Source organism: Misgurnus anguillicaudatus, chromosome 20 (genome assembly GCF_027580225.2).
Source record: "Misgurnus anguillicaudatus chromosome 20, ASM2758022v2, whole genome shotgun sequence".
Taxonomy (NCBI): domain Eukaryota; kingdom Metazoa; phylum Chordata; class Actinopteri; order Cypriniformes; family Cobitidae; genus Misgurnus; species Misgurnus anguillicaudatus.
The window spans coordinates 14,216,415-14,231,683 of record NC_073356.2 but is presented as its reverse complement, the minus strand read 5'-3'; the positions used below and the strand labels follow the sequence as shown (position 1 = coordinate 14,231,683).

The 15,269-nt window shown below is 38.6% G+C and overlaps 2 protein-coding genes across 2 annotated transcripts in view; both read right to left on the bottom strand.

Annotated features, from left to right (window-relative positions):
- Positions 1-15,269, bottom strand: part of rims3 (regulating synaptic membrane exocytosis 3) — a 77,568-nt gene that overhangs the window by 40,674 nt on the left and 21,625 nt on the right. The window lies entirely within an intron of this gene.
- On the bottom strand, positions 2,885-10,891 carry LOC129454749 (uncharacterized). The gene is made up of 10 exons (XM_073858143.1): positions 10,496-10,891; positions 9,649-9,928; positions 8,161-8,337; positions 6,381-6,440; positions 6,165-6,245; positions 5,945-5,998; positions 5,694-5,780; positions 5,493-5,531; positions 3,567-3,654; positions 2,885-3,409 (listed from the first exon to the last, which is right to left on the bottom strand). Exons 1-9 carry the CDS (start codon positions 10,889-10,891, stop codon positions 3,596-3,598), a joined length of 1,233 nt encoding a protein of 410 aa, XP_073714244.1. The 3' UTR covers positions 2,885-3,409; positions 3,567-3,595.

Sequence of the window (15,269 nt, the reverse complement as noted above, 5' to 3'; positions counted from 1 at the left end):
CCGTGGTTTCAGCAACTAGCCACCTCAGCTTCACCCACGTCCCACACCAATTTTTTGGATATCCGCGAGTGATGCACAGTGACGTGCGGCCAAGATGGTGTAAGGGATCTCAGGTTTCGGAAGGAGAACAAAACTGCAATCGTTCCCCGGTTTCGGACACAATAGGTCTGAGAGCGTTGCTAGAGTACGAATATATTGTATTGCAATATGGAGCGTTTAAGTGTTAACCTTAAATCAAAACTAAACAACAGATTTGTAAATGAAAAGGTTTAATTACAGTACTGACTTAAAGTTACAGTTGAAATGGTTACACTATAAATGCATGAAATGGTAAATAATACAAACAATTGACTGTTTCCAATGTATGTGAGATATTACCTGATAAGATAGAGAACAGAGAAAGAAAGAAAGTTTAGAAGAAAGAGATTCACACTTGAGGACTGAAATCTAGGCCTAATGGCCCGAACCCCAGAACTTAGGTGAAGAAAGAAAGGAAAGGGGAAAAGACCAATGCAAGGCAAAAGCTAAAATGCAAAGGCCCAGAGCTTCTAAAAACATTGACCTTTATCCTCTATCTCTTGACCATGTGACTAAGCCTAACTTGATACATTCAAATTGACCAATCAGAAGATCACCTGTAACCCCCACTGTACTTGACCAAACCCAACATAATACATTCAAACTGACCAATCAGAAGACCATCTTTAACCCCCACTGTATTGGATAAACAGCTGTAACAATAGTCTTTGATCAGCATAGGGGGTTGTGCCAAGTTGTGACCAAGGAATAAGTTCCTTCAATTTTAATCTTACAATCCGCCCTTTGGCAACATGGGCTACACGTAAGAACATCCATGATGACACAGTTCATAAGATTATGCTTTCAGTTGTGTGCAGTGGTCATCTTCAGACTTATTGTCCAAACTGGTTGCTGGTTGATGAGACTTGAAGACGTCCTTCTCCTTTCAGCCCTGCATGAAAGGCTTCACCGAATGGAATTGCACCTTTAATAGTTATGCAGATTTCCATCGATACTTCACACTTTCACAAGAACAGGCCCTGAAGGGGGTTTCACTTTTGTCCTTCTCTTTGAGGCAACACCCAAGATGTGAAATAGCAGGAATCCTGTGATTTAAGCAAATGGCACAACAAACAGCAAAGCATATGGCATTTGTCACTGAAGTTTTAAATGGTCAGATTGGTCTTCAGCCTTAAATCCCTGTCAAATACATTAAAACATGGTCAAGGTGAGAATAAAAGGAAAAAAAAAAAACAATAAAAGCTCTTACATTTGTTTTTGGAAACATGTAAATAAAATACTTCATTAGAAGCAACAACAACAACAATATATTCAGTGTAACCAAATACATGATATTTAAAAATCTTAATTTTCCAGTATAACCATTATAAATGAAATGAACAAAATGAAAACAAAGAACATGATAGTTTTAAATGTCTTGCATAAAGAGCAAATTAAATGTAAAGCATAATAGCAAAATTAATGAAATTATTGCACATAGAAAATAACTCTTTATCAAGATTTCAGTATTTGAGACATAAAACTAATCAAACTTTTTGAAAAGAAACCAAAACAGATGCTTAAAATCAGACAGTCTGAAATAATTACTAAAATGAGGCTAATTGTGTTTGCTATGTGATTGAATTTAACTGAGGCTATGGGTGAATACCATGCTGCAACAAAGGTGAGGAAGATAAAATTGTGATGCAAATTTGGTCCTGTTGTTAAAACAGGGAGCCATTTTGATATTATAAGTATGAGATTGTAATCTGGCTCTGAAAATCTTCTCACACCTGTGTTTTTAGTTAAGCATGGTAAAAGTGCTACTGGATCCTGTTGTGAGGTAAAACATTTTCATTAATGCAATTATATAACACAATGTAGCCACATGGCATTTTTGTGCTCCTCTTTAGGGTCTGACTGCAGCTATACAACCCAGACAGCAATTTAGCTCTTACCGACGTTGGGGCGCATGTACTTGCCCGACATAAAGTGCCTCGGTGAGATGTCTTATGGAGATCGGTAGCTAATAGGCAAGACATCGGGAAGATGGTGGCATTAGAATGATCGCCGACCGTAAGCCAACGTAAACCCGCCCTAATTATTATGACCTATATGCGGCGCGATCCGCTTCGCTCTCCCATTGAACACAGCTGATTTTCGGCTGCATCGCTGTAAACGTCAAGGCCTGCTTATAAAGCAGCTGTTCCAGTGTTAAAGGGAGCGAGGCATCAGGATCCCACCGTTATATAATTGATTTGTTTAGGCCAGGGGTCTCCATGGTGCCAGCACATTCTATTAATCTCAATTGTAATATTTATTTATTGCATACATATGTTTTATATTAACTTGGCTTGGTTTACGTATGTTAACATATTAAACAATACTAAAACATATCAAAAAGTAAAATAAAATAAAATCAGTAAGTAAAACAAAAAAGTTTTGAGTAGAATAAATAAAAAAGTAGCCCTCCAGATTGTTTTATACATATTGTTGTAGCCCTTGCTCACAATGTTGGAGACCCCTGCAGGCTAACTCATTTCATATTGTGTATCAACAACAATCAACCCTCAATAACAGTTTATGTTGTGTTAATCATAAAATTTCTTCCCTAACAATTTGACAAGAGCTAGTTGAGAAGTAGGCAACTAGCCCACTTGCATGCAAGACTCCGTCCGTGGCTGCGCAGTCTGCAGCCGCTTCCTTTTGAGTTGCCAGGTTTTATGACAAAAAAAGTTTAAATTGAAAGTAAGTGATTGTTATGTGTAGGGTGTATTTCATACACAATATGACAACCTGGTAAATGTCAGTCTAACAGAAAAAAACGGATCAGTGAGTTTTCCAGGAGAAATAACAAAACAGAAGGGCATCTGGAAATTTTTTTTTACTTTGTTTTTGCAAAGGCAGTTTCATTTATTTTAACACTCCACAAATTACACTTTGGGGTGGTTTCCCGGACAGGGATTATCTTAAACCGGGACTAGGCCTTAGTTTAATTCTGAAATATAACTAGTTTTAATAACATGTCTTAATAAAAACATTACTTGTGTGCATTTTGAAGCATCACAAAAGACACTGATGTATATTATGATATGTAAGAGCAAGTTGTTTTCAGTTTGGACAGCTCTTACATTTATTTTAGTCTAGAACTAGTCTAATCCCTGTCCTTGAAACCGTCCCATAGCAAACTGCAACAAAAATAAGAAATTCCCTCCAGAATAAGTCATACTCCAGAATCAGTCCAATCAATTATTTCACTTAAGATGCTTGCTTGTCCCGCCTTTGCCGCCCCCATTCCTGTCTCTGCTCAGACAGCCGCAGCCAGTTTCTCACAGTCATCTTTATATCAGCCTCAGTGGAACTTTGTAGGCAGGATTTCTTAACACAGCACCTAAAAAAATGTAATAATGTAATAAGCAACAGAAAAAAATAAGACAGCACAAAAGTCTATATATCTTCGTGGATGGTTTCTAAAAAGACAATTCAGAAAAGTCAGAGCATTATGCAAAAAATAAAATCATGTTGTGTCAACACATTGTAGGACGTACTCAGGAGTACCTGATGAATAGGCTGTGATTTAAGGAGAGCACATCCCTTCATCACTGGGTGTGTCTTGCTGCCAATCATCTTGTGGCACTAGGAAATACAGAAAAAGTCCCGTTACACAAAGAACAGCATCACCCAGGTCCAACTAACAGAGCTAAATAAGTGACCCCACAGCAGTGGTTCTAAAACTTTTTCTGTCATTTTTGTCATTCCCCACTTTATGTAGGACTGTGCTGTGTGTGCGCTGTGTATTGTGTGTGTGTGTGTGCCTGTCTCAGTGTGTTCTTGATCTGCGTGCTAAACAGCTTATGTTCAGGAGAGCCCAGCCCTCCATATTCATCTTCCTGCTGCCAATTAACGGTTGTCACTATGAAATGATAAAATTAGATTGTGAAACTGCTAAACAGTATGTAGGCTTTTTGCTCTCAAACTTTTCAAGTGCGCTTACAGCCACAAGTTTAAAGACCCAATAGACCCTTTTACTGTTTGTACACAATGGTGACGTGGCAACGTATGCACGAGCAGTTTGGTAATGGAAGTATGGCAAGAATTAGCAGTGAAGTAACAGAGACAGAGAAAGTTATTTTAAAAAGTTGACTTATCAACTTTTTCAACACAGCTACCAGATCTATGTACTATAGTGGAGTGGATAGAAGACGTTAGCAGATGGCCAAATATAAAGTGTCCAGATACATATGAAGAGTTTGGTTCCAAAACCCAATAAATCCATTTTGACAAATTTTGTTAAAACGTGTTTTCTATACCAAGAAAGTGACAAGATGAAAACCACTATTTTCTGTTACAAACTTTCACATAGCATCTTTAGGTTATAAAAACATAAAAAAATTCAAATTCATAACTTGATTTTCAAAGATTTATTATAAAAACTAATTCTTTTTTCCACAAAATGCAATAAATCCATGACAAGTTTTTATTCAAAATGCTATAAATCTATTGAATCAATAGCCTTTATAAATGTGCCTTCATCTTTGCCATGTTATTCATTTAGTTAACTAGTGGTATACACTAATTAAAAATATAAACATTAATGGCATTAATCAAAACACTTACTTTGTGATATTAAGAACACTGTCATTGATGCGGTTATACTTGACGTCGTAGGTTAACGTCTTTCACAGCGATCAGCTGTAAAATGTTTTGGTCCTGCTCGATTTTCGTTGACTTTGAGTAAAATTATGGAAAGTTTTTCATAAGATCCGCTGGGGTCAATGTGTTTGCATGACAGAAACTTGATGTTGTCGGCCCGGGCAAACAAGCACCCGTCTCCCGAGTGTCTCTTGCGTAAATTATTAGATGTTGATGGCTTACGTTTCTTTCCCGTCACAGAAAACCATCACAGGTTTATCAATGCTATTAAAGTATTATTTTGTTTTTGTTTGTTTGTTGATCACGAAGTACAAAGTAGATGAGGAAAACTAGTATTCCGTGTACTCAACGCGCCGCCATTGTTTGTTTACATTGCAATGGTGCGCTGCAAACTGTGGAGCGGATTTATGGCATTCTGTAGAAAAGGAGGAGTGGCGTTTATTGCATTTTGGGAAAAAAGGGAGAAAAGATGACAGAATAAAACGGCGTATATTGGATTTTGCTTAAAATTAAGAATTTACTTTTTAATATTGACCTGATATAATACTGATTATTGCAGCAACTCATTTTTTTCAAAAATGGCGTTTATTTGGGACCAAACTCTTTATATATACGTATATTAGTATATTATATTAGTATGACCAAACGCAACAACCAGACATTTTGATGCTGGGAAACCGTTTTAATGAACTTTCTGAGTTGCTTACACGTTAGAACAACTGGCGAACAAGAACACTTCCGTTGCCGAAATGCGCGCACAAACTATTTGATCACGTGGGCTGTAAAAGGGTCTATGCATCACATATTTAACGGAAACTTACATTCAGTACGAAGAAGGTCCTCATTCACTGATGTAATCACTTAAATGGAAAAAACACAAATGGCCCAGATCCAGCTTGATTTTAAAATCTGGCCCTAATTCATTTGCTATTGAATTATTCTGAAATGTATTGTTTTACTACCTCAGTATGATGTTCTGAGTAAAAAGTGCAGATTCATACATTACATGTAAAATATCTTACTATCGTTAGTCCTCTGACGGAGCCCTGGAAGAGGGTGACGTGGAGGCTGCTGCAAAGCACACAGGCCTTCGTTATTATTCGGTGTCACTGGAAAATACAGAAAAACGAAATTATTGGAGTGAACAGTAAGTCAAGTTTATCACAATTAGATAAACTAATGTCATTGGGCTGAGTAATTGCCACACATTTTCTACACACACACACACACACACGTGTCAGTGTTTTCATTGTCTGCGTTTTAAATGGATTACAGTCAGGAAAGCCTTCAGTTCTCTGCGCCTCTTTCTGAATATTAACCGCAGTCTCTTGGAAAGAAAGAAAACCTTGGTTTACTGATCACTCTACTTATATAAACTCAAAAATCATATCTCTGGAACATCAAACTATGGTATGTGCTGTGGACCTGTGGAGTACATTGTGTCTGCTTGAATTTAGGGACCTGATGCATTTTACTATATAGGGTACACTTACCTTCACTCTTCAATGATGTGGGATGGGCTGGAGGAGTTAAACAAGGGGTGGGAGGGTTAGCCAGCTTTCTTCTTACTGACACTTCAAGAAGATTAAAAAGGTTACAACAGAAAGATGATCAAAAAGGCACATCAACCATAAGATTTGCACCTTAGATATCTACATCTGATATTCGCTGTATGAGAAGTGCAGCATTATACACATAAAATGTCTTACTAGGCTTGCTCCTTTGATGGAAACTTGGGTGGGCTAGAGAAGGCTGCTTCCTTTTTGTCACTGTCATGGCCATTTAAAAACAAGGATTAAAATTCGAAAAATGTTTAAACACAAAGATTACAAATTCTTATCAGGCATAATTAAAGTATGAGCATGTAATTAAAGGGAGAGTTCACCCAAAAATGAAAATAATGTAATTAATGACTCACGAGTTTGGAACGACATGAGGGTAAGACCTCCGTTCATCTTCGAAACACAGTTTAAGATATTTTAGATTTAGTCTGAGAGCTTTCTGACCCTCCATTGAAAATCTATGCACAGTATACTGTCCAGGAACAGAGAGGTAACAAAAAAACATCATCAAAGTAGCCACCTGACATCAGTGGGTCAGCTAAAATGCGTTGAAGCATCGAAAATACACCTTGGTCCAAAAATAACAAAATTACAACATCATTCAGCATTGTTTTCTCTTCCGGTTCTGTTGTGAACGCGCAGGAGACTAAAGTCACATGACTGCAGTGACGCAGCTGACGTACAACGTGGCTGATGTGTTATTAGGTGCGTCCCCGCTTTTTTTTGTGCGCCCGAGCTTCGTTTACAGTCTGAGGGAGACGAATGCTGTAAATGTGAAAAAAATTCACAAACATATCTGAGGATAACACGCCATCTGCGTCACAAGACTTCAGTCAGACACATGCGCTACACAATAGACATGGAAGAGAATGCTGAATAAATTTGTCATTTTTGGACCAAGATGCATTTTGGATGCTTCAACACATTCCAACTGACCCACTGATGTCAAACGGCAACCCTGATTATGTTCTTCACTATCTTTCTGGACATGGACAGTACACCGTGCATAGATCCTCAATGTAGGGTCAGAAAGCTCCCGGACCAAACATAAAACATCGGAGGTCTTACAAGTTCGGAACGACATGAGGGTGAGTCCTTAATGACATTATTTTTCATTTTTGGGTGAACTATCCCTTTAATTTTCTAATGGACATATGGAAACTTAAAGGAACACGCCGACTTTTTGGGATTTTAGCTCATTCACAGTAACCCCCAGAGTTAGATAAGTGCATACATACCCCTTCATCTCTGTGCGTGCCGTAACTCTGTCTGACGTACCCACCGCTAGCCTATCTGAGCATAAAGACTTGAAGTAAATGGCTCCAGCTAGCATGCTGCTCCCAATAAGTGACAAAATAACAGCAACATTTTCCTATTTCTGTGTTGTGATTTGTTTAGTCACACCGTGTACAAACAACAAGGTCATGACACAGCCATCTTTTAACAGTATACATACTGGGAACTATATTATCAGAAGGTGAAGCACTTGCTACTTGGGGGGAGTAACTGCACAACTCTGACCGAACTCTCTGCTCCTCACCGGGGGTTTCTCATGTGCTGCTAGCAAATCGCTGCACCCAAGTAGCCGGGCTTCGCCTTCTGAGAATAGAGCTCCCTGCATGTACATGATCAATAGATGTCTGTGTCTCACATGACCTTGTTATTTGTACATGTTGTGACTATACAAATCACAACATATAAATAGGAAAAAGTTGGCATTATTTTGTCACTTATTGGGAGCAGCATGCTAGCTGGAGCCATTTACTTCAAGTCATTGTGCAAAGCTAAGCTAGCGGTGGGTGCATCAGACAGAGTTACGGCACGCACAGAGATGAAAGGAGTATGTATGCACTTGTCTAACTATGGGGATACAGTGAATAAGATAAAAAAATAAGCCTTTAAGGTCAAAATAGTTAATTCAACTTGCCAACTGTTATGTTGTTTCCAGCCATAGGTAGGAGGGAAGGGGGAGGAGGGTTTTTTGGAAGGTTTGTTGTGCGTTTTCTTCTTTTTCGCCTGTGATGTTTGTGGTGCATTTTGGGTGTCTGATGAAGGGCACGATGCAGGGGATGATGGTGGTGATGGTGATCTAAGTCAGGATGGTCTGTAAATGAAAAGTTTTTACAAAGATTAGTTTTCATATTGATCACATCGAACATAGAAAGTACAATGAGTAACATCAGAACAACATAGCCCCCCACTCTCACTTGTCTCATGTAGTATTCAACAAGAGTATTGTTTTCATCCTTTAGATGGGTTGGGTGATGTCCTCTTGAAAAAACTTTGGAGTATTTTGTATGAGTCTTTATAGACCCTTTTACTCTTTGTACACAATGATGATGTGGCAACGTAGGTGCACGCAGTTTGGCAACGGAAGTATGGTAAGAATCAGCAGTGAAGTAACACAGACAAAGTTATTTTAAAAAGTTGACTTATCAACTTTTTCAACACATCTACCAGATCCGTGTACTATAGTGGAGTGGACAGAAGACATTAGCAGATGGCCAAATATAAAGTGGCCAGATACATATATACGTATATTAGTATATTATATTAGTGCAACCAAACGCAACCACCAGACATTTTGATGCTGGGAAACCGTTTTAATAAACTTTCTGAGTTGCTAACAGGTTAGAGAACCACTGGGGAACAACAACACTTCCGTGGCCGAAATGCGCACGCAAGCTATTTGATCACGTGGGCTGTAAAAGGTTCTGGAGGCCACCAAGCCATGCCTTCATCGTATTTACCTGAGTGAAAAAAACAGAAAAGACATTTTATTTTGCCTAAATTACAAAGGTTAAATAAAGGCTCTATTTTATGAATAGGTGTGTGTCCAAAAACACTTACTTCCTATCACTTTATTACTTAATAACCACTTTGTCTGACTGTCTACAGTGGCTGTGCACTTGTACTAAACTAGTTCTTTGATTGACAGGTCTACTTTTAACGTTACCATAAAAACGCACAACAAGAGCTGCCTTTAATTTTAAGCATGTCACTTAGACAAAATCATTAAAAATGCATTTAGAGTGTAAGGGGTCCATATTATAAAATGACAGATGTCATTTTTGTGTAGACAAAAGACAGTCCGTCAATTTATTACCGTTTACCTAACTGTTTACCGAACGATCAAAAATACTGTCTAAAACAACTCACTGAAAAATATTTAATACGCGAACATATTAATAATAACTAACCAGGGGTGCGTTTCCCAAAACCATGTTGCTTATTTTCCATTGCCAACCACCTAGTTGCTGACACAACAGGTTAGCAACTATGGTTTTGGGAAACGCACCCCAAGTCAACAGTTATAACAACAAACCAAGTTTAAAACATGTAACGTTGCCTCCGACGCCAATTTCTGCCATCCGTTTATCGAAAACATTTCCACAATCATATTTAATCAACATACCTTCGCGCTTACACTGCCGGCTTGATGTGGACCAACAACTGCGTAGATCTAGTGAAGAAAAAAAGAGGCGCGGTCGGCATAAAGGTTGCTCGCGGTTCCTCTGCCGATCTCCGGCTGCAGACTCATCGCGCCGATCGTTTACCCACCTACTTTTATTCTGTGTGCAGGGGAAAAACCCCAACCGACACTTTGCCGCTGGTGCCCTCCAATTGCCGACGTCGGTAAGACTGAACGTGCTGTCTGGGAAGGAATAGCAGAGTTTACCACTTAGGAGACAAATCTTTCAACATAGAAACACATACAACTTGAAACTGGTAGACAATTTCAAGAGCAAAAGTTATTCCATTAACACAAGACAACTGGTCTAGAACACATGTAGCTTCAACAACCTCTCACTTAAATGTTTTGTCAAACACTTACAGTGGAAACAGTCAAGTGTTATAAGAAATTACTTCATTAGCCTATGTGTACATATAGTACAACAAACAACTATAATTTGTGTTCTATAGAAACAACAATGCATTACGAACAATTACAAATCAGAAAATGCAAACAGGATCATTGCAATGAGAATGTTAAACACATGCTAACTGGCTGCTAAGCCACTAGCAAGTGAGGTTAACAACTGGAGTCCTTGCATGAACAATGCAGTTAACTCAGCAAGAGTTTTACCTGCAAAACCAGATTGCTTACATCTGCCCTTAGAAAGTGATTTCCTACATTTCAAATAATAAGGTGGAGGTCTGCCCCTGCCCAGTGACCAGCATTTCTCCTCTGTATGGCCTATTTTATGACAGGAACTACAAAGCCTGTTCATTTTGCCACCGGGTCTGCAGCTTGGTTCTACTGGAGTTTCAGGAGGTCTGTGACTCTCTAATGCTTCATTCACACCATGCGGTTCTCTTCCAGCATGTTGTTGCAGCACCCCAATTGCTGAGATAGGAACACTTTTCTGGGTTCTGGAAAATACATTCTCTTTAGTACAAGTAGCATCTTTTTTAGTCCCATAGCTGTTAAGCGTTTGGGGAGACTTAGTGTCTCGCACAATTAGTTTAGCCCTTAAATCTGCAATGATGTCTTTATACTTCTCACACTGTTTATCCAGGGCTAACTGCTCAGATGATAGTTGATCTATCTGAGCTTGAAGATTTTGAATCTTTGCCTCTGACTTTTGTAATTCAGCATTTTTGGTATTCAATTCATCACACTTAGAATTCAGGATAGACTTAACCTGTCCATCCATTTTACGTAGCTCCAAGCACTTCATGTAATTCAAAGCCTCAATGATTTCAGCATGTTTGGATTTTCTTTGTTCACTACCAACTATGCGCCACCATGTGAGAATATCATTAGCGTAGTAATCCAGACCCTTTCTATATAATTTAGAAAGTGTAGGTTCAACTTTCTCGCTCCATAAATCAAACAATATATCATTACTGGAGTTATTCCCTTCCATCCCCGAGGAGATAATCTGAAATAATCTCTAACTGTACAACAAATAGGATATTTAAGGTCCTTCTTATTTCTGTTTCATACAATTCATGCAAATGGAGATTTCACTAACCATGCCATGAAACAATGAAAACAGACTTACCCGCCGTGTGGTCAGAAGGCCTTTAATCCATTCACAGGATTAACCGTGATAAAGTCCTTATTCAGTTGATCAATCAGAGTAAAACTCAGAAAACTCACCGCAAGGGATCCCCGTACGGGCCACCAAACTGTAAGGGATCTCAGGTTTCGGAAGGAGAACAAAACTGCAATCGTTCCCCGGTTTCGGACACAATAGGTCTGAGAGCGTTGCTAGAGTACTAATATATTGTATAGAAATATGGAGCGTTTAAGTATTAACCTTAAATCAAAACTAAACAACAGATTTGTAAATGAAAAGGTTTAATTACAGTACTGACTTAAAGTTACAGTTGAAATGGTTACACTATAAATGCATGAAATGGTAAATAATACAAACAATTGACTGTTTCCAATGTATGTGAGATATTACCTGATAAGATAGAGAACAGAGAAAGAAAGAAAGTTTAGAAGAAAGAGATTCACACTTGAGGACTGAAATCTAGGCCTAATGGCCCGAACCCCAGAACTTAGGTGAAGAAAGTAGAGATGCGCGGATGGGCTATTATTTCATCCGCAACCGCATCACAAAACTCATCATCCGTCCGCCATCCATCCGCACCAACGTTTCTGACCAGTTTTCAAAACCGCACCCGCCCGCCATCCGCTGACTGGGCGATGCAAGGCGCTGCTGATGACAGCCGCTGCTGATGACAGCCGCGAGACTAGAAAGCCCTAGAATATAAGCAGTGTGTGAACTCAGGCTATGTTTACATTAATGCGTTTATCCTTTAAAACGCGTTACTTTTGCTACGTTTACGCCTTTCATCTACACTACATCACCGTTTTCGACCCTCATAAATGGATTCGTTCGTCAACGCTGGAGACCCTGTTTTAGTTTGAGAACTCAGACGTTGCGCTGAGTGTAAATGTAGATGGAGTCTTATGTAAACGAACAGCTGATGTTAACGTGACAGCGCATCATTTTCAAAGTAAAAATAATTTTATTCAGGTAAATGGAGGTTTGCAACGGAGGTTTTGACAAAAATAGTAAACATCTACCAACCAGCTATTATACACGCTATATCGGATTGTTTTAACATGGATCATCATAGATAATGTCTATTTTATATTTATGTTTGAGTATTGTTGGGTTTGAATATTGTTGTAATGTGTTTATGTTTTGTTTAAATTTAGTTAGCTTATTACGAAAGATAGACTGTAATTTTAAACGCCATATAGGGCGTTGTAAAGGCCAATATGACGGGAGAATTGTAATGGGTCAGACATTATTTTCGAGTTTAATTTAAGTTTTGTTTTCTACTTTAAAAATGAATTTCGTTTCAGATAATTTGTCTCTTAATTTTAATCGATGTTTTGTTGATAAGTTTTGTGAATATAAATTAATAAAAACAATAAACTCAACGTCATTAATATTTAATGCTTGTTTAGCCGCTTGTTGCTAGCGGAGGGCGTGCACGGACCTCGCACACATTAAAAAATTTATGCAATAAGCATTTCTGTAAGCTAAAGCTATACTTCACCTCTTACTATGTTTGATTGAAGTTTGCATTTGGTGAAATTTATTTTTGCTTCAAGTTCGTTTAGTAGGCCTACTGTTCACTTGAATGCTTTCTTTTTAAATCATAAAGACCAGTCTCCGATCGGCGCACATGACATGAGACAAAAATAAATAAATAAATAGCCTAAATTAAACGCACAAATTACATAGTCTGCACTGGTGTCATCCTGATTTACCACTTTGTAAAACTTATTCCAGGCAACCCTTTTCTGACCTTTTATTTCCTTTGTTTTTAAATCTCATTTTTTTTTAGTTTGCCACGTACCTCCTTCGTTGGAGTTGATAAGAGCTGTGTCAAAATGCGTCCTCATTTCTCCGCGCTGTTAATGATAGAACGAATGGATCCTTAACAGCCGAGGCTATCCCAAACAATTAAAACCTTTATTATATAAAAATGTATTTAGAAAACTTTTTCTTGTCACTGTTTTAGTATTATAAGTTATGTTTTGTGTTAATATTATTCGGTTTATGTTGCGTATATTTCTAAGGTTGATTATTTGATATACTGTTGAATAGTTTAATCTACATTAATGTGTCATATTTTCTAAAATAAATTCATATTTTTCTGATTACATATTTATTTTAATAAGTCAGAAATGTCTCCGCTGTTTATTGCTGACAGGCGCGATGGGCGCTACTGGGGGTGCGTGCAACAGGTGACCCAAATTATGGGTCCTCAGAAGGCTAGACCGTCTCATTTCAGTTCTCTTCGCGAACTTCTGAGCCTGCCACCTTGATAGACATAGTGCTCACCTTTAAGGTCGCATGCTTTGAAGGACAAAGCTAATAACAAGCTGTCGATCCGCCACCCGCCCGAATTTAATTAAAATATTATTTTTCGTCACATCATCCGCCCGATCCGCGGTTTATCCGCGGAGTCCGCGGCTGTAACCGCCAACCGCGCATCTCTAGAAGAAAGAAAGGAAAGGGGAAAAGACCAATGCAAGGCAAAAGCTAAAATGCAAAGGCCCAGAGCTCATAAAAACATTGACCTTTATCCTCTATCCCTTGACCATGTGACTAAGCCTAACTTGATACATTCAAATTGACCAATCAGAAGATCACCTATAACCCCCACTGTACTTGATCAAACCCAACATAATACATTCAAACTGACCAATCAGAAGACCACCTTTAACCCCCACTGTATTGGATAAACAGCTGTAACAATAGTCTTTGATCAGCACAGGGGGTTGTGCCAAGTTGTGACCAAGGAATAAGTTCCTTCAATTTTAATCTTACAATGGCGACGGCAGGCACCGCTTATTACAGGGGGGCAGGGTTTTTATATTTTATTGAAGCTTCCCTGGACGCCGCCATTGCTTAGCGAACACCCATCTGCTGTTAGCATCCCATTGACTCCCATTCATTTTGGCGGCACTTTGACAGCGAATAACTTTACATCTGAGGCGTTTAAAGACTCCATTTGTCCATTAATTATTTCTAATGAAACACGAAAATGTATAAAAGGCTCCATTACCATGTATCTTACGTTATGGCCCAGTAGAAGCAGTTTTTGTAAAAATAGGCTAACGATTGCGTCATAACCTGCGACTTTCTGTCGCACAGTAGAGAAATTACCGTATGGACTGTGAGAGAAGCTCACAGCCAATCTTTTACTGACTATGAGGCAATCGGGTGGACGTGAAGGCATAAAGTCAAGGGAGATTATTAATCAGAATACTAACCAAAATGTGCTCCTGCTCACCCTCGCCGTCTCTGCAAGATTCAGTAGGTGATTCAGATTTCTTGTGGCATGGCTATTAGAAGACTTACAATTGTCAGACAGGTTGCTTACGTGACATCTACGTCATTAAGCTCAGTTTGAGTCTGCGCAGTGCGCTCGACACCCAGGAAGTGAGTGCTTCTAATTGACTTCACTTGACTCCGTTGAATCCAATGGGGTCGCTGTGTCCATTTCTTTTACTGTCTATGGCCTATTATTGGCTTCATAAACGATCTTCAGAAACCTATGGGTGACGTCACGGACACTACGTCCATCTTTGTTTACAGTCTATGGTTCTGACATTATGTAATATCTCCATCTACTGGCCTGGCATGCATAATGCAGCGCTTGTTGTGGATTCATGTGAATGGGGATAATTTTAACAACATCGCTATCTAGATGCAAAAAACTGAAAGGAGAAACCTTTAGGTTTATAGTACATCATTTTCATGTAAATGTAACTGAAGTATGATCACTAGAAATAGCTAGTTGTAGCTACCAGCCTGGTTCTTGTGGAAATCAAACACGCATCTAATGACTGGATGTGGTGTTTACACAAGTATAAACAAAAGAGCCCTCTTCTAAAACTCAAGTAAAGGAAGATCTCATCATGTGGAATATAAAACCACAAGCCAAAACAAAATCTAATACCTATATTTAGTCAGTCATGAATGTCTTGTTTTTACTCTTTTCTATGGCTGTAGTCTTATCAGTTGATGCTTATCCGTGTCTGTAGTTTTTGCA

Coding starts and splice junctions, on each gene's coding strand:
- LOC129454749 (XM_073858143.1), bottom strand. CDS start 10,891: ATGGATGGACAGGTTAAGTCTATCCTGAATTCTAAGTGTGATGAATTG. Junction 5,999..6,164: donor CACATCATTGAAGAGTGAAG/GTAAGTGTACCC, acceptor TTTCTTTCCAAG/AGACTGCGGTTAATATTCAG. Junction 3,655..5,492: donor GGACCTTCTTCGTACTGAAT/GTAAGTTTCCGT, acceptor TGTATTTCCTAG/TGCCACAAGATGATTGGCAG.